General features: G+C 35.3%; 1 protein-coding gene across 2 annotated transcripts in view; it reads left to right on the forward strand.

Moving 5' to 3' along the window:
* The window catches only part of TRAPPC11 (trafficking protein particle complex subunit 11), a 43,138-nt gene extending 17,626 nt beyond the window's left edge, over positions 1-25,512 (forward strand). For both annotated transcript variants that reach the window (XM_081046775.1, XM_081046774.1), the window contains exons 12-30: positions 477-556; positions 653-731; positions 814-868; positions 1,203-1,348; positions 1,772-1,833; positions 1,938-2,070; positions 2,643-2,773; positions 5,410-5,565; positions 7,005-7,192; positions 7,306-7,454; positions 7,638-7,759; positions 8,447-8,566; positions 11,417-11,482; positions 11,591-11,747; positions 14,296-14,407; positions 17,612-17,703; positions 18,687-18,820; positions 20,564-20,731; positions 24,529-25,512. In XM_081046775.1, the coding sequence (XP_080902901.1) occupies positions 477-556; positions 653-731; positions 814-868; positions 1,203-1,348; positions 1,772-1,833; positions 1,938-2,070; positions 2,643-2,773; positions 5,410-5,565; positions 7,005-7,192; positions 7,306-7,454; positions 7,638-7,759; positions 8,447-8,566; positions 11,417-11,482; positions 11,591-11,747; positions 14,296-14,407; positions 17,612-17,703; positions 18,687-18,820; positions 20,564-20,731; positions 24,529-24,573 (2,195 nt within the window). In that variant the 3' untranslated portion in view covers positions 24,574-25,512. The remainder of the gene's footprint in view (positions 1-476; positions 557-652; positions 732-813; positions 869-1,202; positions 1,349-1,771; positions 1,834-1,937; positions 2,071-2,642; positions 2,774-5,409; positions 5,566-7,004; positions 7,193-7,305; positions 7,455-7,637; positions 7,760-8,446; positions 8,567-11,416; positions 11,483-11,590; positions 11,748-14,295; positions 14,408-17,611; positions 17,704-18,686; positions 18,821-20,563; positions 20,732-24,528) is intronic.
* Positions 25,513-26,129: the final 617 nt, after the last annotated feature.

The raw sequence follows: 26,129 nt of genomic DNA on the forward strand, positions 1-26,129 counted from the left end.
GCCACTCTGGTCTATTTAAATTTTTTAATTCCAGTTAACTTTAATGATTTATTTGACATTTGAAAACAGCATTAACTTATATCACCTGAAAAATAATTTCCCTGCGTCTTTTTTGTTTTTTATACATAATTTAATTTGAGCAATTTCTGTGGCAATTGAACCGTAAGTGTTAAGAAGTTATTTACTTTAATCTCCAGGAAGTATATTCTGTGTAGAGATGACGTTGGTATTATTCTTCAGGTGGTTGAGTCCCTCTGGCTAAAGAATATTGAGCTCAGTGATGTTCTCTTCAGAATAGAGATCACAGAGAAGTTTCCATACTAAGGAAGGCGGCTCTTAGAATCTTTAAAATTCTAGAATGCTAAAGAATTTTAAATACGTTATATTAAAGGATTCAAGGAGTATACACACCCAGTGTCCATGTGGATTTATGTTAAATGATCTGTCTAAAATGGGTAGTGTCTTATCTTACACAGGTTTTGATCTTTCTGATCCTGAAAAAGAGAAGGTAGGAATTCTTGCCATTCAGCTGAAGGAGAGAAATGTTGTTCACTCTGTAAGTTTTTTTTTAATATAAACCATTTTTACAATATTCACAGAAAACATGAGATTATTTTTATAGGAATGTTTCACATTTTATGTTTTCTAACAGGAAATAATAATAACTCTTCTGAGCAATGCTGTTGCACAATTTAAGAAGTATAAGTGTCCAAGAATGAAAAGTCATCTAAGTATGTATCCATAACATGCCACAATTTCATCCAACTTTGACTAATTTTAAATTATGGACATAAAATATTTTTTCCTTTGTAGTGGTTCAGATGGGAGAGGAATATTACTATGCAAAGGATTATACCAAAGCTTTGAAGTGAGTCTTGTTCACTGTTTATTTTTACAAGTGTTCTGATTATCTTATGGAGTAGAAATTTGTGTAAGAAATTTGTGTTGTATTTACTATTTTCATAATTATTTTTACTTCTATTAAACTGCATTTCTGTGATATTTTTTCAAATACTACCTATTGGTACAATCATTTGCAAGCTAATTTCACATTAGCTAAATGTGAAAATACCTGTTAAACTATTTTAATAAGATTGTCGGAAGTTTATATAGAAATGAGAAAGCACTTTATTTTCTGTCAGAACTCTTCAAACCCTTGCTTGTGAAGCTGTTTCAGTCTGTCTTATACTCTTGTCTTCTAGGTTGCTGGATTATGTGATGTGTGATTATCGGAGTGAAGGATGGTGGACTCTCCTCACATCTGTATTGACTACAGCTCTAAAGTGTTCCTACCTCATGGCCCAGTTAAAAGACTACATTACTTATTCCCTAGAACTCCTTGGAAGAGGTAACTTGATATTCTTTGAGTAAAACTATGAGTCTTTAAAGCTATTCAGCATTTTTAAGCTTCTTAAAATTGGAAGAATAATTGTGTCTCAAATATTTGATAGTACTTTTGCTATGTGCAAGGCACTTTGCTGAGTGAGAAGATTTGTACTTTCATGGAACTTGTAATACTTGAGGGTCTAGTAGTTGAGAAGAACAAAATTCTTCTGCCTTTTTAAAATATGGCATAAAATAATTTTTTACATAGAATTCAAATACAAGTATATCAAATGTTTGGGCTAACTTTTAGAAAGCTGTGCTACCTGTAAATATTCTGGAATTGTACTTAGCCATCTTAGAAGAGAGATTTATTCTACAATATTTTAATACTTTAAGAGGGGCTGCTTGTCTTACTTACATTTTTAATTTTTTTCATTCATATTAGCTTCAACTCTGAAAGATGACCAGAAATCTCGGATAGAAAAGAACCTCATAAATGTTTTAATGGTAGGTTGGAATTCTTTATATAAAATATGTTCTAGGGATATGTGTCTCTGTGTGTGTATTTTTTATAACTAGCTGAAAGAATGTTTACCTCTGTGTTGGTGCAGAATGAAAGTCCTGATCCTGAACCGGACTGTGATCCCTTAGCTGTGAAAACTGCTCAGAAGCTGTGGGCAGACCGGATTTCTCTGGCCGGCAGCAATGTTTTCACAATAGGAGTACAGGACTTTGTGCCATTTGGTGGGTAGCCAGCATCTACAGTGTTATTTCAGGGAAATCATCCTCATTTCTACAAAATGAACAGATGCAGAATAATTACTCCAAAAGTCAAAAAATTTTCAAAGTACATCATTTATAAACTGATTTCTTTTTCTTTCTCCCCTTGATTTCTAACAATCAGAATTTTAAATATTTAGTTTATGTCTTAAGATTTACTGTATTCATTTGTGGTTCAGATGTTATTTGAAACGCACTTGAAAAGATAGTTATTCAGAAGGTTTATAAATGCTTTAATGTCTAGGCAGGTATTTTGAAATAAGTTAAAAATAACAAAACAGTTCTTTTTCCTATAAAATTCTATGTTACATTTTAGGAACAACTATGTTCTTAAAATTAAAGATGATTTTGGAGCTGTAATTTAAGTTTGTTTTGTTTTTAAAAAGTGAGCTACATTTATGTCTGTTCAAGTGTAGAAGTCAGGAAGACTGGGGAAGATGTGTCCTTTCTGAAGAGTAAGTGAAAATCAGAGAAGAATGTGCGTAGGTCTAGAGTGCATGCTAGTGTGTGACTCAGCCATTTTTGTTTATTTCTAGTGCAATGCAAAGCCAAGTTTCACGCCCCGAGTTTTCATGTTGATGTTCCTGTGCAGTTCGATATTTATCTGAAGGCTGATTGTCCACATCCCATTAGGTTTTCTAAGCTGTGTGTCAACTTTAATAATCAGGTAATGGTGGCTTTAATGTGTCTTTACCACATGTGTATCTTACTGTAGCTTATGTTAAATTAGATAAAATGAGCTTAGTGAATTTCGGATCTTAATGATTTTGTAGTAACAAATTAAAAATTAATGTATTTATAGTTCTCAACTTCTGTATCAGCAATTCAAATTTTATACTTCTCTAATTTTTTTCACTCCGTGCTTATGAAATTCTAAGAAGTTTGTTTATATATTTTTTATAATATATAACTTGAATTTTAAATAAGATATATTCAGAATAAACATAATTTTCAAATTATTTGTTTTACAATCTAGCATTGATACTAGTTTTTTTTATTATAAAACTATTACGTGTTTGATGTTAAAGAAATTGAAGATATAAAGTGAAAAGTAAATGTGTAATTATGTACTCTTCCATTCCCATTCCCCAGAGCTCATCACTATTAACTTCTTGAATAGTCTAGACTTATTCTGGGCACCCATATATAAGTAACTTTATTTTTCCTGCAGAATTGAGATCATATTATATTTCCTACATTTGAGCAGTTTTGTAGTTACATTCTGTTTCATTGAAGCTCACTTAACAGGTAATTACCTTCTGGTCACCCAGAAAGTATATTGAGCCTTTTTAACCATCAGTCACTTATTGAGCATTACAGTGTTCTTAGCATCATGATGAACCTGGAAAAGTTGAGCATATGTCAGCCCCATTAAATATAAGCGTTCTGGGGGCAAGGGCCAGGACTGACTCACAGATTGCCTCGTGAGTGATGAGGACCAAATTATGTGGTACAGACTAGAAATCCAGTTAAAGTAGATTAAGATAGATATAAAAAGATGAGAGGTGGAGGACATGTTTGGCAATGAGAAAACGCTGAATGGAAGCAGGATTACACATTCTATGTTTGTGAGCAGGTGAAGACAACAGCCTCATGACAGGTGAAGGATCAGCGGGGGGATTAGTGGGAAGTTAGACTGGGTGGCTTATAGGAACTTGAGTTAAGCAGAGACAGACTAGTAAATAGAAGTCTTTCAAGGTTGATTTATTCATTTATTGGTGTCCTATCTATCTGGTTATTTATTGGGTGGTGGTTGAAGAAGGGTAAAGAAAGTGTTTTAATAGTTGGGTTTTTTTTTTACTATTAAAAAAAAACAACAGTTTGTTTTTTTCTGCGTTGATTGCCTTCCCTCCTCTCTTTGATTGAACCTGGCCAGGTTGCACAACCTTTAATAGTACTTGTCACTTTTGTCTATGTAATTATTTGATAAATTACTTGTTTTCCAAATTAGAATGTAATCTCCAAGGACAGATAATATTTTCGATCACTATGAAATATTTTAAAACTGGAATTAGAGGAGTATAGAGACTCCTACTTTTCTCATATCCTGCTATTCCATTTCCCCCCCCCTTCTTTAAAAACAACAACCATCAACTACTTCTATAATTAAAAACTAATAAAGATATTAAAATAAAAGCAGTTCGTTTTTAAAGTTAGATTATATTCTGGCTATGTGTTATTTGAAATTCAAGATACAAATCACAAGAAAAAAGTAGTGAGTTCTTAGGTTTCATAAGCATGGAATAGAAATGAAAATTAGAGGGAATGTGTAACACTTAATTACATAAGAATTTTCTGTGAGGATAATTCATCTGTTGGGATAGAAGATGCATCTTGGAAAATTCTTGATATTTGTTGACTGGTTGGGTGAATCCATAGATACATTCATGAAAGATGTCTTCGTTTATTCATCTGGAAGAAATATGCTCATCTGGGAAGGTAGATAAACATTCAATTTGGGACTTGCTGAATTTGAAGTGGTAGTGGAATTATCCTCTAGACAGTTGTGGATATGAGCTTTTTTAGTTAAGGAAATAGAACAGAATTAAAGTTTTTCACGTGGGAAATATTAGCAAGGAGGTACAGAATAGGTAGACATGGATAAACTTGACAGTGAAGTGAACATACCGTGTTCCCCCGAAAATATGTCCTAGTCAGACAATCAGCTCTAATGCATCTTTTGGAGCAAAAATTAATATAAGACCTGGCCTTATTTTACTGTAATATAAGACCAGGTCTCACGCACATCACATCACATCACAACATAACATACTGGGTCTTATATTAATTTTTGTTCCAAAAGAGGCATTAGAGCTGATTGTCCGGCTAGGTCATATTTTCGGGAGAACATGGTAAGGAGAAAAGAACTGAAGGCAAAGGACAGAAACTGTGGAATCTCTGATCAGGGGACAAGAAGAAGGAAAAAGACCTTTGAAGGAAGAGCAGGAGGTAGTCAAGGAGGATGAGAAACAGGAGATACTCTAGTGTCACAGAAGCCAAGTAAAAAGAAAGTTCTTTAAAGAAAGGAAATGACAGTGTCCAATACAACAAAGACTAAATCTTTGTTTCTCTCTCCAGGAAAGGGATGTCTAAATGTTTTCAGAAATCAGCGTGTGTGTAGTGAGTTGTCTCTCTTTTGTGGCAGCAGTGAGTGGATAAGTGCCTGCATTTGGCATAAATAAATACTTCTTTTTACTAATAACCCTTCATAGTGCTGCAGTTTCAGTAGAGTTAAAGTTAGCAAGCTCCAAATCATTTGGCCTTTGATGTTTATAAACTGACCCTTGCTAACCTCTTTTTCAGGAATACAACCAGTTCTGTGTAATCCAAGAAGCATCCAAAGCAAGTGAAGTATTGGAAAATTTGACTCAGGGAAAGATGTGCTTAGTTCCTGGTAAAACAAGGAAGTTTTTATTTAAATTTATTGCAAAAACTGAAGATGTGGGAAAGAAAATTGAGGTTAGTCATGAAATTTGTTTAAAAGATATTTTAAAGGATAAAAGTATGTGTGTATGTCAGGAAGAATTTCGAACAATACAGAAATTTATTTAAGTGAAAAATGAAAATCTTCCAGTTGGACTTTCCACGGGAAACCATTCATAGTGGTTTAGTATTTTCTTGAGAATATATTCAGTAGTTGGCCTTTTTCACTTAATAGTGTATATTAGGCATCATTTTCTGTTAGCACATAAGACAAACATAATCACTTAAGGAATTTTAAACAAAGTATGTTCTGTAATGTAGCAATTATATTTTATATAATATGACATAATTCAGTCTAAAGATCTATATCATTTTGATGTTTTGATGTTGCTGATTGCAACATCTTTACCTTTTCTTAAAGAAAAATGGATATATATATTTTAAAGGATTTATTTAATGTAGATAATTAAAATGCCTTTCGGAAATATATAATGAGAATAATTTTTTTATTGAGCGTAATAAACTCTGGAGCCAATCTACGTGGGTTTAAATTCCAACTCTCCAGCTGACCAGCTCTCTGGCCCTGGGCAGTTCCTTGACCTCTGTTTGTCTCAGTTTATTCACCTATAAAGTGGGGATAATAATAGTATCTACCTCTTAGTGTTTCATGAGGATTAAATCAGTTAATGTAAATTGCTTGGAGTGGTGATTAAGTGATTAGTATGTAGTAAGCACTCATTAAGTGCATGTTTTCCATGGCTTGAATGTGAACGGTTGGCTAATGTAAACTTGGGACCATTTCTAAGATAGAAACATAACATTGTACTGCTAATATTCCCATAACAATTTCTGTGACTCTGCTGATTCTATTATTAACCAGTATCCAGAGTTTTTTGGTTATTCGTTAAAAAGCAGTTCTTCATGATTTTGACTAAATCCCTAATTACATGTTTTATTTTTTGCAAGGTACCTAAGGAAGCCTAGAAGATAATAAATCATAACTAATAATACTATTTTGAGTACATTTGTTAAGGAATTTAGTTGAAAAGGACACTGAGTAGTAAAGAATTCCGTTGCTAATATTATAGATGTCTTTAGGAGAAGTGTGTGGAGTTAGGAATTAGGTTATGAGTATGTTAATGGTTATCAATACATTCATTTATTTCACTCAGCAGCCACTAATTGAGCGTCTGTTACATCAGGGCTATGCCAGGTGCTAATAAAACAGTATTATATCGTCAGTGTCTTAGCTAGAAAGTCAGATTATCTCTGAAGGTGAAGAAGTGGAAACCTAACATGCTCTATTAGCCAGTGTCCCAGATGATAGATGGCCAGCATAAGACTCCAACAGCAGGTGTTCTGGCTTCTGGGTTCCTAGATGAGCTCAGTAGACCAGCACTCTATGATGTGGTTTGTTGAGAGGGGATGGCGACAAACAAGAATGAGCTGGCATTTCTGACAGACCTTTTTCTTAGATCACCTCTGTGGACCTGGTCCTTGGCCATGAGACGGGAAGATGTGTGGTTTTAAATTGGCAGGGAGGAGGAGGAGATGCTGCTTCATCCCAAGAAGCCTTACAGGCTTCGCGTTCTTTTAAAAGACGACCCAAGCTCCCCGACAATGAGGTTCACTGGGACAGCGTCCTCATTCAGGCAAACACAATGTAAGTCGCCCTTGCTAGGCAGATTGTGAAAGGTCATCTTATGTCTTTGAAATACTTTGTTTGAATAATTTGTTTTTTAAAACAGTTACTTAGCTACGTTTTTTCCCCCAAAGGATTATTTCCAGAGTTCCAAACATTTCTGTACATCTGCGACATGACCCTCCTGCCTTGACTAATGAAATGTATTGTTTGCTTGTGACTATTCAGTCTCATGAAAAGACCCAAATCAGAGATGTGAAGCTCACTGCTGGTTTAAAACCAGGTAAACATTTCTTTTAAAATTTGATCTGTATTATTAATAATCCAACATAAAAAACACAAGTGGTGTCAACTCTATGAAGTTTGTTTAAAATATAGCTATGATATAGTGCTCTTTGTACAGTATTGATTGTTAGGATAACATTTGAAGTCTCTGTATTTTAAAACATTAATATTAACACTTTAGGACAGGATGCCAATTTAACTCAGAAAACTCAGGTGACACTTCATGGAACAGAACTGTGCGATGAGTCCTGCCCGGCTTTACTCACTGACATTCCTGTTGGAGACTTACATCCAGGGGAACAGGTAAACTTAGTCAGAAATGATTGTTAGCTTGTAATTTTAAATACGTAGTGAGTTCTAGAGGATTTTAACAGCATTTCCTGAGACTAAAAAAGTAATTTAACTAATGCACATTTGATACACATTTTACATATTTAAATGTGTAAGATATTTTAAGCAGTTTTTATACAAGGGATTTTAAAACAAATGACCCTATGGGGAGTTAGTTGCTTGTAAAATAACTTAGTGAAATAACTTTTCAGTCAACTTCTATTTTCAAACCAAACACATAGAATTCTTGGGAAGTTGAAAATGATAGTAAGAAAAGATGGAAGGGTAATGGTCCCACTCTTGTGCTATGGCAGGAATAGCCTACAAAAAGTGTTCAATATTTTAGCCAGTTGGTACAGTAAACTCTAAAACGGGTATCCAAAATTTTTTCAACGTTTTTTACCAAGGGCCATATGCAGTAAAATACACAGTCGGGCCACTCACTCGAGGTGAAGTACGTATTGCCTCACCTGGTTTATTTAAGTAAACTAAATATATTTTTGGAATTTGCTGCTGGCCAATTAAAAATGGATTGCGGGCCAAAGTTTGGACACCCCTGCTCTAAAAGGTAGGGACCTTATCCTAGAATACATATCAGGAGGAAATCTCTGTAAAGTAAGTTAAAAGTATTTATATTTAAGTACTTTTATTTTGTTACAGCTGGAGAAAATGTTATATATTCGCTGTGGAACAGTGGGTTCAAGAATGTTTCTCGTATATGTTTCTTACCTGATAAATACAACTACTGAAGAAAAAGAAATTGTTTGCAAGTGTCATAAGGTATTGTTTTCCATAGGTACTTCAGAAAGCATCATTTGTGGTGTATTCCTTATTGTATATTTTAGTTTACCTGTAAAATAAGCAGTTAGGTGCTTATAGTCTATTATAAATTTTAATTTAACATATATTGTTAAAAATCATTTTTATTTTTTCTGAACAATATAGGATATTCATTGCTCAGACATTAGAAAATTGCCCTACATGGTTTTTTGTGTAGAGAATCAACAGGTTTGAGATCCAATAAAAAAGTCTTGAGACTCTAAACTGCTTGTTTATAAGTACACATTAGATAAAATCTGTAAATTGCCTTATGATGAAGGTTTTGGAGGAAGGGAGGTATCCCTTTATGAAATATTTTTTCTCTTTAAATAGATTCTTATAAAAATTGTTTTTGGTAAGTGTACATAGAAGAGAGTGAAAATAGGAAAGCTGCCACACTCATAGTCCAACAACTCAGAGGCAGCTGCTTGTTAATTCTGGTGTATTTTTTATTGGTCTCTTTTCTATTTATAGAGATTCTGGAAGGGAGCATATTTTTGTATAGATTTAACTATATTGTATATAATGCCTGTATCCTCTTTTATTAATAGGAAATTATAATATTTAGTATCTTAGTCCTGTCAGCCCTGTTCTCTCAGCCTTTTCTTAGGACTTGAGTCTTCAGCCCAACAAAGGAGAAGGCCTAGCAATTCGGGGATTTATGGTTTTGTTACTGCACAGTCTGTGCCATGGCCTGTTCTGTTAGTGACTGGCAGGCAAAACCATCCTCCAAGAAGTAGGAGTATTTCCCAAGTGGGAGGGAGGAAGACATGGGATATACTGTCAAAAACTTCACCTAGCCTGGGGTAATAAAAAGAACCCTGGATGGGGAATTAGAAAAGAAGGGTGCTAATCTGAGCAATGCCTCCTAACTTGGGAACTCAGCCATGTAACTTTGGGTTCAATTTCCTCATCGGTAAAGTAAGAATGTTACAGTTCTGTGCAGCTTTAGAGTCCTAAACCTTGGATATCATTTCTGCTTCTGATAATGAAGCTTATGGTAGACTCGAATGTACCTTTTTAACATAATTGTTTGTTACCGAATAGCTATCCTGGAATCAAGCTAAAACAGTGTGCCGCTGTATCTTTAACAATGTTTTCCCCTCCTCAAGACATGATGTTATTGAGGTACATGCCACTTTTTTTAGAGAAGAATATGTTTGTTTGCTCTATTCAGCCAGTCCATTCTCAAGATGGGCTTTTTTTAAATTCTGAGGGATATAAATAGATGTTACACAAGAAAGAATTAATTGGTCAAATATGTTTGGAAAATACTGGTTTAAAAGGTGTTAAACAGGCATTTTTACTTCAGGACTTAGCACAGCATTTAATTTGCTAATTTGTGTTGAGAATTTTCTCAAAAGGTTATAGTGATTATCTTTAAAAATCATTTCACCAAGGAACTCTGTTCTCATGGAATGTCTTACAGGTCCTAGTGTTATTTGGAAGACATTGCTGGAAATTTACATGTAAATTCTTTCCCTTCACTGGATTAAATCTCATTTTTACTTATAGTAAGTCTGCTTTGCAGGCCATTTGGAAATTAAAAAGTTGGCCAAGTTTGAGCTAATCGTTGAGTTGCTTCTTCATTTCCGTAGATCTTTTCTTTGGGGGAAATATTGAGGCCCTAGGCGTTAAACGCATGGAATCATTGCACACTTTTTTTCACCATTAATAAAAATGTCATATATCCTACCTATTGTACTTTTTAAAAAGTTAGCTTGATGATATTAAAAGAGGAAATAATTTGAAGCACATAATACCATGTTTCGCCGAAAATAAGACCTAATTGGACCATCAGCTCTAATGTATCTTTTGGAGCACATTAGTGCTGATGGTCCGGCTAGGTCTTATTTTCGGGGAAACACGGTAATAAACATGATTTAAGCATTTCACTAAGTGTTCTGTGTGCATTATCATAACATTTTTATGAGGATTGGTGAGAAACTTAAAGAGGCCATATAACTTTCCCAAGGTCACATCACTATGTCCAAGATCTACACAGCTAGTTGTGTATCCGGCCAGGATTAGAATCCAGATCTATCTGGCATTACAGCCTGAGTTTTTAATCAGCGCAACCTTTTTTAAAGGTTTCTCAACCAACAAGTGTGTTGTTTGTTTCCAGAGTTATAATAACCCCATTGTTTTTTGAAAAGACTCTTGTAGAGAGGAGGTGTAGCATGTTGGTTAAAAGTACAGGCTCCAGGGTCAGATTTGGTTTAGTTTTGCCTTTGTCACTTACTAGCTATGTGACAACTTTATCTTCAAATGGTGGTAATAATGGCACCTGTTTCCTTAAGTTATGAGCATTACAAAAATACGTGCATAATGATTATAACACTGTGTTAGAATCCATTGTTATCATTACTATTACTATTATTTTAGTCATCTTGAGTTGAGGTGAGGTAAAGAACTTTGGAAGAAGAAGACCCAGATTCCCTACTTGGCATTATGAGCTTTGTGGCTTAAAGCCACACACTTAAAATCTTCCTTAAGCTTTGACTCCTGTACTGTAAAGTGGTGACAGTGCCTGCCCTGCCCACTTGCATTAGATCCTGAGAAAAATAATGTGTAAAAAAGCACTTTGTAGTGTGAGCTGTTGTAATACCATAAGATAAATTATTAGAAAAAGTAGTTTAGTTTCTCTGCATAGATTTTTATAAATATTATCCAAAGGTCCTAGCTTCTTAATATATAAATTGGGATTATTTATTGGTTAATAATAGACTGTGTTTTGTATGCCTTCTATTTTTTAAACTTTATTGTTAAGATTTAGAAAAGCCATTGAATGTGCCTTTTACACTTTTGCAGGATGAAACTGTAACAATAGAAACCGTCTTTCCATTTGATGTTGCAGTTAAATTTGTTTCTACAAAGGTATGTCACTGTGAAGTATATTGGAAATCAGTTAAGTTACAGCAATGAACAGAAAATAAAATGGATTAATGTAGTTCCTAATGGACCTTTTGTCTTCCTTTGTGACAGTTTGAGCACCTGGAAAGGGTCTATGCCGACATCCCCTTTCTGTTGATGACAGACCTCTTAAGTGCCTCACCTTGGGCCCTCACCATTGTGTCCAGTGAGCTCCAGCTCGCTCCTTCTATGAGTCCAGTGGATCAGCTAGAGTCCCAGGTGGACCAAGGTGAGAATGTGGCTCATCCCACTTAATTAGCAGAAGATGTGTGTGTGTGTGTGTGTGTGTGTGTGTGTGTGTGTGTGTAGGTTAGCAGTGTAAGAGTTAGCTTTTTGGTAAGGGAGGGATCTTGAGACTTATGCTCACAAAAGCAAAAGCGTTTAGAATTAAGGTAGAATTAGCATAATTTACAATTTGTTTGTGTACCTTATTTTTAAAAATCAGGTTTTTTAGCGTCTATGGCCATACCACCCTGAACGCGCCCGATCTCGTCTAAAAATCAGGTTTTTGCTACTGTAAGGAAGTTAGTTACTTTTCGACAGATGTACTTGAAAATAAAATAATAACAGCAGGTCCTCGTATAATATCGTTTCATTCAATGTTGTTTCGTTACAGCATCGATGAGATGCTGTGGGAACTTAACTCTTACTTATATAGTATTTAGTCTCTGGTAAAATTGGTTTCATCAACGTCGTTTCGCTTAAAGTGGCAGTTCTCTCTTTACACAATCCAGCTTCTCTTCTCCATTCTCACTGCCATCCTCATTTTGTATCTGCCTTAGAAATAGCTTCTAAATTGGTTGCCTCCTTGCCTTTCTCTCCTTTAGTCTACCTTTCATATTGCTGCCAGTTTGATTCCTCACAAGACTGTTCTGAACTTGTTGTTCCTACTTTGAAAATTTCCATGACATACCAGCCCCTCCCCAGTGAGGGGCCGCTTACCTTTCCTGCTTCTTCTGCACTGGTCCCTCTACTTCCTTTTGCTATTTCCCAGACTGCAACCAAGCCAGACATTTTACAGTCAGCAAACATTGCTCCCATCTGTTTTTGAACATAGTACTTTTATCCAAAACTCCCTCCCTCTTCTTTTGCAACCTGTCTTGTTGGCTCTTGAGGGCTCATGGAAGCTTGGAGGTTCTGTTCCTCCCAAGCAGGCGGGGCTAAGCTCTCGTCCCTGTTTACTCCAGAGTGTTTTGTACACACCACTGGTACAACACTTCCCCCATTATGTTGTCGTCGTTTGTTGTAGGCAAACATTGTTGTAGGCAAACACACTGCTACACTGTTCCTTTAGAGCCTCCTCTTTGTAGTGCTGGCCTCACAGTAGTTGGTTTAGTATATGTTTATTAAATTAATGATAACGTCTACTCTCAGCCTCCCGTTACTAGTTTCCTATTGCTGCTATAACAAATTACCCCAGTTAGTGGTTTTAGGGGTCACTTGGATTCCTTGGCTTGTGGCTCCTTCCTCCATCCTCAAAACCAGCTGTGGCGCATCTTCAGATTCCTCTGCTTCCATTGTCACATTTCCTCAGACTTCCTTTTGCCTCTCTCTTTCCCGTATAACTCTTGTGATTACATTGGGCCCAAAAGCATAATCCAGTATAACCTCCCTGTGTTAAAATCCTTATCTTAATCCCATCTGTAAAGTCCTTTTTGCCATGTAAGGCAACAGTCACAGGTTCTGCGAATTAGAATGTGGATGTTTTGGGGCAGGGGTGGCATTATTCTGTGCCACCTGCGGAACGTCAGCACTGATGCGCTATACAATTTGCGTATGACACATTAAACACCACAGCTTTCCTAGGTCATACATTTGACCCAGTTTGTTAATTGTTTAAAAATGTTTGTGATCATTTTGTTAACTTCCTAGAATTAGAGAGGACTTTGGAAGAATTTCATATGAATGTCCAGGTTTTTAAAACAGTATCTTAAGAGGTCTGAATTGATGTGTTTTTTATTTACTGGGCTACAGTATTATTTCTTAGTCTTTAAAAATTACTTAAACGTAGTGAGTTAAAGATTGACTCAGCTTTTTCTCCTTTCACTTCTGGTATCTACCCAGAATCGTAACTATTAATTTATCAAAATCTTTTTCACTGGAAAACCAAAAAATATTACTTAATATTTAGGGACTTTGATGTTATTACAAGGTTTCACTCATGGAGTTGGCATTAGATTGGCATCGTTGCCAGCTTGCATTTAAAGGAGTGACATTGCAGGCGGTGACGTGCTGAAGGGCAGCGAAGACTTGGCTTAAACGAGCATTTGTTGGGGGATTATAAAATTGGCAAGAGGAAAGTATCCTTGCATGAGAGGTAGGTAGCCACGTTAGGCAATGATAAGGCAATATGTGATGTACTTCCATTTGAGTGGTATCGATAGTATGTGTTTATTCAGAGAAAGCTAGTGTTTTCTGGATCGTGAAATGTTCACTTTGGAGATGTGAAATAATTTGGAGAAATAAAAATAATCATCAAAGGGTATTATTCTGACTCCAGACTTCTCCTTTTCGTTAGTTCCCATAGGAATGTGTCACAGACATACAGATGCCTCACCTATTATTTTTATTATAATGGAATATTGCTAGATTAGGAAAAAAACACTGGATAGGGACTTTGTGACCTTGAAAAAGTCATTTAACATCTCTGAACCTTAGTTTCTAAGTCTAAATAATTTATAATAATGTATTCCTTTTTTGTTGTGTTACTTGAATGTAAAACTCTGCTTTCATAGATGAAATCATTGCATAAGGTTTATAAAGATTCTTTCTTGTAGTTGTCTTACAGACTGGAGAGAGTGCTAGTGAATGCTTTTGTCTTCGGTGCCCATCTGTTGGAAATGTTGAAGGTGGAGTAGCAACTGGGCATTATATTATCTCCTGGAAGAGGTAAAATGTTATTAGCCCTCTTTTCTTCATTATTGATGCTATTCTGATGCCTTTATTATTTGTCATTGTCATTTAATAGTTGGGAGCTTCTGTCAGTCATCAAGAGCAGACTAGAAGTCTCATGTTGTCACGGACCATTTGTCAAAATCACAAAGATTAAAAAAGAAAATTAAACTTTCATTTGTATTTGTCATAATTTGTGACCAATATGCAGGTACTGATGAAATTTTAGCAAAAGTTATTCTGATGATAGGATCATTAAAAACATTAAGAGAAACTGCCCTTATTTGCAGTTAGTAGGATTGTCTACATAGAAAACCCATGGGAATCCACAAATTATTAGAACTGTAAGGGTTTCAGTAAGGTTGCTGGGTATAACATCAATATACAAGATCAGTTGGATTTCTGTATATCAGTAATAAAACTAGGCAGTGTACTTATGAAATAGGTATCATTTACATAACAAAAATTATAAGATACGTAGAAATATATACTTGTATGACAGAAGGTGTATGTTACCTTTATGGAGAAGATTGTAAAACTTTAAGACATGAAAGGAAGACCTAAATAAATGGGAAACATACAGAATGGTCTTGGGTAGGATTTGGCTAAGATTTAATATTATAAATTGTCCTGTAGAGTCAGTTTTTTTTCCAAAAATCTCAACAGCTTATTTTGTTCTATATTTTTATGGAACTTGAGACTCTTGATTCCAAAATTTGTATGGAAAAGCAAAAAGTCAAAATTAGTCAAGATATTCCAGAACTAGGCAAGGGTACTTGCCCTTGTAAATTCCAATACTTCTTGTAAAGCTACAGTAGGTATCACTATGGTATTGGCTCAGGGATATGTAAATAAACAAGTGGAACAAAAGAGAGTCTAGAAATAGATTCATAGATCCACACATATGGAAATTAAATTTTACAGAGGTAACATTGTAGATCAATGGGGAAAGGATGAACTCTTATAATTGGCAATGAACAGTTCGGTATCCATTTGGGAAAACATTGGATCTCTGATATATACTGTGTATAAAAATTAATTCTAGGTATGTTAAAGTTCTAATTATAAAAAGCAAAACATTACTTTTAGTAGAAAAATAAGAGAATTACTTTATGATTTTGGAGTAGGGAAGAATTTCTTTAAGCCACAAAAAGTACAATCAGTGCTGCTATGAACATTCTTATACATATAACTTTTATATGCATGTTCGGGACCTTTCGTAGGACTACAGAGTATAGACATCTTCAATCTTACCTGGAATTGCTGAGTAGATTATCATTTTATCTCAGTAACGTTGGAATGGCACTATGGTTATTTTTAGTAAAGTATTTTTGGTTCTTCGGTTCCTGCTGTGTGCTTGTAGTGTAGTTACACCTCGTGGTACACCTCGAAAAAGTACAAGCCAATAAAATTGATGAATTTGATTTCTTAAAATTAACTTTATCAGTTCATTAAAAATTACATAAAGAAAGCTGAAAAGACAAAATACAAACTGGGAAAAGTTATTTGCAACATGCAAAACTGACAAAGTTTTAAAATTCATTTCAAGAACTTCTACAAATCATGAGAAAAACACAAGTCTCCGAACTGAAAGGAGAGCAGAATACTTGAGACAGTAGAAGTGAAATCGAAGAAGCCAGATGGCCAGTAAACATAGGTAGAGAAAGTCAGTCTTAACTAGTAATCTGAGATTCAAACGTATTCCCACTAGTTTGGAAAAATAAAAAGGTTTACTGATGCAAAGTTTGTCAAAGATGTGGAGTATAAATTAGAACAATTGTTTTGGAAATCTACTCAGCAATTCCAGGTAAAATTGAAGATGTCTGTCCTAGGAAAGGTCTCAAACATGCATATAAGTTATATGTATAAGAATGTTCATAGCAGCACTGATTGTAAAAAGTTAGAAGTGAGTTAAATGTCCGTCAACAGGAATATGGATAAAATGTGGCAATCATGCAATGAAACACTACATATCACTGGAAATGCCTGAACCTACACCTATCATCCTATTGATACTAAGTGAACAGAGCAACTGCAGAAGTTCAGGATATGAACAACTTTCATATATAACATTGGAAAACAGGCTACGTTTCTTAGGGCTACGTAATATAATTTGGAAGAGTGTAAAATACATAGGAGTGATACATACCAAATTCTAGATAGTAGTTACTTCTGGACGGGAGGGTGGGGAGATGCCAGACGGAAGGGGTACATGGGAAAGCTCAACTATATTGTTATGTTTTCTTAGGCTGGGCGGTACATATGTAATATTTCGTGTTTTATTTTCACGGTGTAACTCAATTATTTCATAAATTTTAAAACAGTAAGGTTTATTATAAATATGAAAATGTATAATTTTATTTTAAAAACTTAACTTTGTTTTCTTTTCCCTACTTCTGAATTTACCATATTGATGTTTAACTTAATATCTTTATAGGAATTAAATCAGCATTTTGAAGGCACTGCTTAATTATTCCATCATGTTACTGTAATGGTATAAAGACATATTTCTTAATGATGAAGGATGAGATCTTCTTGCCTGTTGCTTTTGCTCTGTAATAGTTTGCACATTGTTGGCTGTTCCACCTCTAGATACAGACTCTTCCTAAGGGCTTTACTTGGCAGTCAGATAGCTGCCGGCTGCCCCCTGGTTCCCACTCTGAGTCTACTTGACAGTTTCATATTGTTACTCACTTTATCTCAGTAATGTTGGAATGGCACTATGTTTATTTTTAGTAAAATATTTTTGGTTCTTCGGTTCCTGCTGTGTGCTTGTAGTGTAGTTACACCTCATGGTACACCTCGAAATAGTCTGATGCTCATCCGTGAACTATCCTCAGATGGTAGGTGTTTATGTCATAATGTAAATCACTGCACTGAGAATGCTTTACCACAAACACTACTACATGGTGTGCTTGGGTGGAGCTGATTGACATTCTGGCGCAGTCCTTGCTTCATCAGCCACTGGGACAACACATCAGCCTTGGGCTATGACATTGTTAATTGGAAATACTCAAAAGGAAAATGGGATTCTAAAAGTTCTTACTTCACGAAACCACTTCTGTTAATAAAGTTTTAGAAAACAGGTAAATAATATATATTTCCTTTAAAACTAGTTGGTTAACATCTGTGTTCCCTGTTTTTGATTTATTAACTTCTTACATAAATTGTGAATTTAAACGATGCCCTTTTCTGCCATAGGACCTCAGCTATGGAGAACGTCCCTGTCATCAGCACTGTCATTACTCTGCCACATGTGATTGTAGAAAATATCCCTCTCCATGTGAATGCAGGTACTTTCAAATTTTACATAATAAAAAGAATCCAGTAAGAATATTTATTTTGGCTACTAAGATTTTTAAAAGCTTTTTATTATGAAAAATGCCCAATATTTACCAAAGTAGATTATGACCAGTCTCGTTTCATCTGTACCACTAACACTCCTACCCCCATTATTTTGAAGCAAATCTCAGATATAATTTCATCTGTAAATATTTCAGTGTGCATCTTTAATATTAGTGATTATTTTTCTAAATATAATCAAAATGCCATTATTATGACTTTAAAAATTGGCAATAATTTCTTAATATTGTCAAATTCCAGTGTTGGAAGTTCCCTAGTTGACTCTGAATGTTCTTTAGTTTGTCCTAAGGGCTGTCTCTACATTGCAGATGATGGATGTCTCTTATGTTTGAAATCTATAGGTAGGCAGAGTCCCTCTTCTCCACTGCCATCTCTTCCAACACCTCCTTCCCCCTGCTTACTTCCTTGCTGCTGATTTATTGAAGAAGCTGAGTCATGTGTCCTATAGAGCTTCTTACAGCCTGGAGTTTGCTGATTGCATTGTATCATTTTAAGTGTTTTCTTAGTCCCTATAAATTGGTAGATCTATAAACTTGATCAGATTCAGGTTCAAGTTTTTGGCAGGAATACTTCATAGTTAATGGTATGTGCTCCTATCATTCCCTTTTGAGCCATGGCTAATACTTAACGAAATCTTTTATAGATTTTAAAAATTATTCCTAACATATAATTCAGCTCCTGATACCCAAGACCCTTTCTATAACTTAATCAGTTTTAGAAGGAGACTCGTTCTTATTAGCCTGTTTTTATAATAGTTCCATGGCTATTGTTCAGTCAAAGAATTTCCTTATTTAGCAAGAGTGCAGTAATATTATTAGTGTAAAATAATCCCATGTCTATAGATTGAGATTTATTTACAAAAAGAACCCATAAATTTTTTTAACCAAAAGAATTGTATCATCTTTCTCTGCAGATCTGCCATCTTTTGGACGTGTTAGAGAATCGTTACCTGTCAAGTATCACCTACAGAATAAGACTAATTTAGTTCAAGATGTGGAGATTTCCGTGGAGCCCAGTGATGCCTTCATGTTCTCAGGTCTTAAACAGGTACAGTTCCTATCTTATTGGGTTGCTTATATAGACACAAAAGTGTGGCCAGGACATGGAGAGCTGTACATTTAGTTTTTACAAATGTGCTAATAAGGCTGACTATGGTCCCTACTATTTTGATAGTGGATTTTAGTCACTTTTAAAGATTAAGTACAACTTGCTATAGAGGTGGATTAAATGGGCATTCATAAAATGGATGTGAACCATTTTTCATATCGAGCACACACATCTAGGTTCTGACTCCTTATGAAACAAGAGTTCACAAATCCTTGGAGTATAAGAGAATTCCTGAAAGTTTTAGATTTCCCTTTTATTACTAAAGAGAGAGAGAGGGAGAGAGACTGACTTTGTTCATTTTGAGGCCTGAAGGCATGACTACCTATTTAAAAGTCTAATTCTCCTCTGAACTATCAGTAAAATTTTTCAGAGATTTTGATCTTGTATAGATTTATTTGTCTTTGATACATTTAGATACATTCGTGTCTGCACACAAAAATAAATTATTCAGGCATTTTGATTTCATCCATTCAAATAGGAGATGGAAAAGTTCATCAGATTTTTGAGTGGAACATACGCTATCAGGCAAAATCATGTTTCAGTGAGAATACTGTCCTCCACTGTTGAAAAGTGACAACAGAGACACCCCTCAATAGTCAGTAGATACTTTTTATTAATGAGGGCATAATTAGAGGAATTAGAGGGATAACTAGAAGTACCTACTCTGACTAATCATCTGTGCTATGCATATTCTGAGTGCTGTTTGTTTTTAAATACAAAGTAGAATTATATATGAAGTATACTGTAAGTTCATGCACTAATTTAAACTTACATATTATGTGTAATATTAGCTATAATCTGTTGGTTCACACGTGCATATCTTTGGAACGTTATATACCTATAATGTACTCATTTGCAAATGAGTGAGCTTTTCTTGACTGTCCTGATCTGTTTCACATGCTTAGATACTATATAGTATCTAAGATAATTAGATACTATAATTAGATACTATAGATGCCAAAATCTTACCAGTTTGTGTTCTTTTCTAAAGTATTATTAAAAATTTCCAAACATTTTTTTCTCCCCTGAAGTTACTTACACAAAGGTAAAATCCCCCCACAAAAAAACGCAATAAACAACTAGTTTGTCTTATGTTGATATAATGTTTACAAAGATACTTTTCTACAAATTATCTCGTAGCATATTGTCACTGTAACATCTACCTGGTCTGAGACGCAGAAAATATTGATCCATCTAGTGTTCTCATTTTTAAGCTGGTACGTTTCCTTTTAGATCTTGATAGAAACTGAGAAATTGTGCTCATATTTTTTATACATGTATTATCTGCGTGGTTCTAGCCTCATACTAATTCAGCCCTACATTTGTAAATTCTGTCTGGTAGATGGAATAGAAGAAAGAGAATATTTCACCAGAAATACTGTGTTTCCCTGGAAATAAGACCCAACTGGACAGTAAACTTCAATGCATCTTTTGGAGCAAATATTAATGTATTTTATTATATTTTATTATAATTTATTATATTTTATATTATATAAGACCCGGTCTTATTTTACTATAATTTTTGCTCCAAAAGACGCATTAGAGCCGATTGTATGGCTAGGTCTTATTTTCGGGGAAACATGGACTTGGGTGTCCAATCATTTGTAGATAATCTGGTGGTGACAACATAGAGGTATTGCAAGTATGTATAATTATCTTTCTTCATAAATGTTTATGATTTAGATTCGATTGCGTATCCTACCTGGCACTGAACAGGAAATGTTATACAATTTCTATCCCCTGATGGCTGGATACCAGCAACTGCCGTCTCTCAACATCAACTTGCTTAGATTTCCTAACTTCACAAATCAACTGCTCAGGCGTTTTATACCTACCACTATTTTTGTAAAGGTAAGGCTTAGAAATGTTCTACGTTTAAATATACTGTCTTGAAAACAAACAAAAAAAGATGTTTTTTCATGTAACCTTCACTAAACAATATTTTGAAACTATTGATAGTTTTGGCTTTTATTATATGAATTTGGCAATATTGATATCATTTCTATAAAGTTACTATTATTTTATAGAATCTAATTACGAAGATTTTTATTCCCTTGGGCAAATAATGATTTATCATTATAGTATCCTTAAACTTTTTTTTCTTTGGTTTTACTAAAGCATGTTTTTTGTTTTTGTTTTTTTGTTTGTTTTAGTTAGACATTTATCATTTATATCCCTCACACAGTGATAACACCCCTCCCCCATCTACTACGCCTCTGACATCGCACACAGCCATTACATTTTCATTGTCTCTATTCCTAATACTGTACTCCACTTCTTGTAACTATATATATATGTGTGTGTGTGTGCGTGTGTGCATGTGTGTGTATATATACACACACACACACACATATAGTTATATATAGATATAAAATTATAGTTGACATTCATTATTGTTCAGCTACAGCTTCAGGTGTACAGCGCAGTGATCAGGCATCTACATCATCCCTGAGGTGGTCTCCCTAATGAGACAAGTGTCCAGCAGATACCCTACAAAATCTTTACAACATTATTGATTACGTTCCCCAAATTGACTTTCGTATCCCCGTGGCAATCTTATGGTTACCAACTGTGCTTTCTAATCCCCTCACCTTCCCCCTCACCGCCACCCCTGCTCTAGCAACCTCAGTTTTTCCTCTATGTCTCTGAGCCTGTTTCTGATTAGTTCATTCATTTATTCTTTTTAAAGCATGTTTTTAAATTGTAGTTAGTTTTTAATTAATTTTTAAACAAAATGTACTAACTTTCTAAGTATGATTCCTGGCCTTTACTAATTCTCTCAGTTTAACTGAATAATCCTGGATTTGGGTCTTTTCTGAAAACAATCATCTACCGGAAATTATACTCTGGTTTAATGTTTTGATTTTTTACAATGATACAGTTTCCAGGTTCCTGCAGTAAAAGAATATGTAAATGGTCATAGTGTGTGAGAGTGTGAATTGAGCTACCTAAGTGGTTCATATAGCTCAGTGCCTCGCGTCTGATGAAGCCACTCTTGGTGCCTGAATTAAGGCTGTTCTTCCAGCTAGTTTCAGTTTCCCTCAGTAACTCAGGTAGATATTCATGAATATATGTGAATCCTGTGTGCCCTCTTTTTATTTTCAGTTAATACCCCGTTTTAGAATGACAAATTATATTGCTTACTATTTCCTTTTTTGTCTCTGTCAAGTTTTGGAGTTACTGTCCCTTGTTTATATAATCTGGAATTTGGTAAATTATAAATTAGTTTGTGTTACCCTATCCCTCATAATCTTCCTAGACTTTATCTTTCCAGATTTACAAACTTTTTTTTTGCATATGCAGAAAAATTATTTTATTAACCCCTCCAAGCTCCTATGCTATGCCATGCTTTTAAATTGTAAAAAAAAAAAAAATTCCCAAACTTTTAACTTTAGATTTCTAGTGTTTAAACAGTGACTTTTTTTTAAGACCGTTTCTTTTTTTTTTTAACAGTTTTCGATTCACAGAAAAATTGAGAGGAAGGTACAGAGATTTCCCATATACCCTCTGCCCTCACGCAACAGTAGCTTTTTAAACATTTCCACCTGATCAGATTCTAAAAACATTTTCTGTCGCTGTTCCTCACTGTTGTATCTGAGACCACCGGCAGGGGAAGTCTCATGTTGGTTGGGGAGCACTGGGCGGATGGTTGGTCTCTAAAGTCTTTTTAGCTATTTGACCTTCTAAAGCTTGCTATTTCTAAATTCAGAAGTACGGCCTTACACAGTGTGAAAGTATGTATCAGTGTACAGACGTGGTCATATTTTAGCTGTACAAACAGCTTGTTTGAGATGTGAAAGAGTTGATCGTACTGAGAAATCAGGATTTCAGTTCTATCAGTTAATCTCTTTCATTCATTTCCCCATAGCACTCAGTACACCCAAACTTAGTCCCGGCTAATGCTAGTTCTGTCTTCAGATTTTCTTTCACAGTAAACCTCCTTTGGGTAGTGTTTAAACCCCTAAGGAAAGGTTTCAGAAAAATAAACACTCATAAGTTTTAATATAATTAAAATGCCCTTTTCTAATTGCCATGATCTTTTCTCAAAATACAAGTACCACCTTCTAGTAACTTGACTTCTGTCAGAGAAGTTGGCTGGATTTCTCAGAGCCAGCTCCTTTATCCATTGGGGAGATTTATAATTAAAATTGTTTTATCTGTCACACTAGGGACGGTGCATGAAGATTACCTTTTTCCCACTTACTGAATAATCATTGACTAAAATGTTATATCCCATCACACCTTTATTCAACTTCAGGGATGTGCTGTTGCAGTATGGCAGCCACTAATCACACATACTTACTGAGATTTGAATCAAAGTTAGTCAGAACTTAATTTAATTAAAAATTAGTTACTCAGTGGCTCTAGCCACACTTTAGATCCTTAGGAGGTTAGTGTGACTAGTGGCTACCATATATAATGGACAGCACTGATACAGAGCATTTCCATCATCACAGAAAGGTGGTTTTGGACAGAGCTGCCCTAGAGCAAGGTTGGATCAATGTTTTTCTGCTTTTGAAAAATAGATTTCAGTTTTCTGATTGCGTGATGTACTTGTCTGCTGCCTCTGTTTGTACAGCTGCGCTAGATAAGGATTTAACAAGGTTGAGCCATTATTCTGCTTCTAAAACTGAAAATCTTCCATCAGTACTAAAAAATTACATGAAGTAATAAAAGACCAGGCCCCTATTCTTTCATTCCGTTCCTGCCTTGAATGGTGGAGAGCTAACTTACACATGCGTGTATGCATATCGGCATGCACGCATACATACATGCATGCATGTGTACCTGCACACAACCACACAGCAACCAAACTGAAAGCAGGGGAGCCCTCTTCACTGCCTCAGAGAATCCCGCAGGAATCGTTCTGGTTAAAGCATAGCAAATGGCTAATGGTGGTGATGTTGTAACACTGTTCTTTTTCAAGTCCTGAATACCACCTCTTTCACGTTTCCCCCCACAAAGATCTGCTATTGTACATCTGTGTAATAAAACAAAATTATTTGCGAGAATTTCATTTTTTTAGCTACTCTACTCTCGGGTGTTGCTAACCTGTCAGAATTTTTACACCTAAAAGCAGTTATAGTGCCTTTTATTTATTCTTAGTCTTTACTTTCTGATACGATGTTTTAAATTTTTTTAGTCAGTGACCTCAGAGAAAGGGAAATTTTTGTTTTTATCTGCTGCTTCTGTCCTTGCAATATTCATTGTTAGATAGCCCACAGTTCATTGTGAATCAGTTTTTCTCAAACAGAAGATTGAGAGACCTTCTTGAATCCCCAAGGAACTTATCTGTCAGAGCTTGAGACACGAGTGCCCTGAGCAAGAGAAGGAGAGAATACAACTATCACTTAAGCAGCGACGGTGATAGGCTGGCCCCAGCTGCTAGAACACCGGGTTATGAGAGAGGTAGTGACTGATGTCTGCGCGGGGTCAGAGGGAACAGGCAGCACCTACGCACACAGCTGCCGTCCCCACGTTCCAGTGAAGAAAGAGGATGAGGTGAAAGGAGAATAACGTTTTATTTTGATAACTTGCATGTGTTGATTTTTGTGAAACACTTCTAAGAATTGCAAAATTTTTTCAAGCAGTAGAGTTTGTGTTGTCACTATTATTTTGTAAACCTCTTTTGTTTTCCCATTTTAAAGCCACAGGGTCGCCTCATGGATGATACGTCTATTGCAGCTGCGTGATGTTCAAGTCTGGCCCCTGGCTGTTCTTACAGATAAGCTGGACTGAACTATATGCTTTTCATTGTGAACGGTGACTTTGGTCGTGGCAAAAGTTAATCTTTTCTATTTTTTAATGGATGTTATACCAACTAGTCAGAGGAACTCATGCTTAAAATATTAGGAGAATCTATCCTGTCTTATACTTTCACTAAATAAATATTTGAAATCTGTCAGTGTGACACGAAAGGGTGTCTGACCATTGCTACTGTTGAAAGTCATTTTATGAATAGTAAATTCTTGTAAAAGTAAGTGATTTGCACGTGCACTATCTGAAGAGAAGGAAGCGTCCCAGTATGACTCGACAAGGAGAAGAGAATGCACTGCTATCTGCCCCACAAAGTTCTGACTCCCCAGAGTCCTGTTCGGTTGGCTAAGCTGGAGGTAATCCTTCCTCAGAAATTCAGTGTGTGCTCACGACACGTACACAGGGGCTTACAAGCAGTTGCATGACTGATACAGAAAACTTGCAGAGAGTTTTCATCAAAGCAATCTAAGTTGTCTCAAACATGTCTTTCTTACCATCAAAACGTGTCAGATAGGTTCAGCTCGCAGCCAAAATGAGGATCATTTGTGGGGCAGGTTTGTATTTGTAAGTGTTAATAAGATCTTTATCTGTAAGCGTCCAAACTGCAAGGATCTGGTTACGGTCATTATTTCCTAAACTAAAAGTTTTTGAAAAAGATGCAAGATTGAAATAAGAGCTTTTCATTCTGTTGTGCAGTTTGTAAAGAACTATTTAAAACTCTTGAAAAGTCATGTAAATAAAAATCACATTGTGACAGTTTTCTTTGTTAAAATAATTTAAAATTACCCGATTTCCTGGAAAATTTTTATTTAAAAGTGTAGGAGTTGTAAAAAAGGAAATAGTGAGGTAAATAAATACGTTCTCTTTCAAACATGCTTGTATATATCTTTTATTTATTTTGACTTTGATTTCAGTTTCATGAAACAGCTTTTACTAAGAAAAAGGTATACGGGAGAACAGAGGATTCAATTTTTTTAAAATGTCTTTCACATTACTTGAAGGAAAGATTTTTTTTATTTTTGCTTTAATTCAGTCGTTTCTTTCACGGCCCATGGTATGTCTCCACCCACAATATTAAAAGTCTTCCAGTTGATACTCTCCATAATAATAGTTGTTAGGAATTCTGAGTTATAATTTCCACATTGGCATTGCAATGGGAGAGAGAGAGTACTTTTAAGGAAAAAACACAGCAAATGGAAAAAGTTAAGCTCACCCTTTTAATGGGGAGAGTCCATGAGATCCCAGCAAATACCTTTCTAAAGCTTCGCTTCTTGACCTAAAATCCCAGAAAAGGCACCTAAAGCGTCCCGGCTCCTAGTGTAAACAATACTTAGAGATGGGTTGTGTTATTTAATGGTGAAGTGAATTGATAGTAATGACTAATTTTCAAGAAGCAGTTAGGTGCGACATGAGTGATTAGAGATTGTTGGACAAATGCAGGACCCCAGATACAAATGTGCTCTTCATCTTGCTTATGGGTTTGTTTTGAAAT

This window comes from Rhinolophus hipposideros (genome assembly GCF_964194185.1).
Source record: "Rhinolophus hipposideros genome assembly, chromosome: 4".
NCBI lineage: Eukaryota > Metazoa > Chordata > Mammalia > Chiroptera > Rhinolophidae > Rhinolophus > Rhinolophus hipposideros.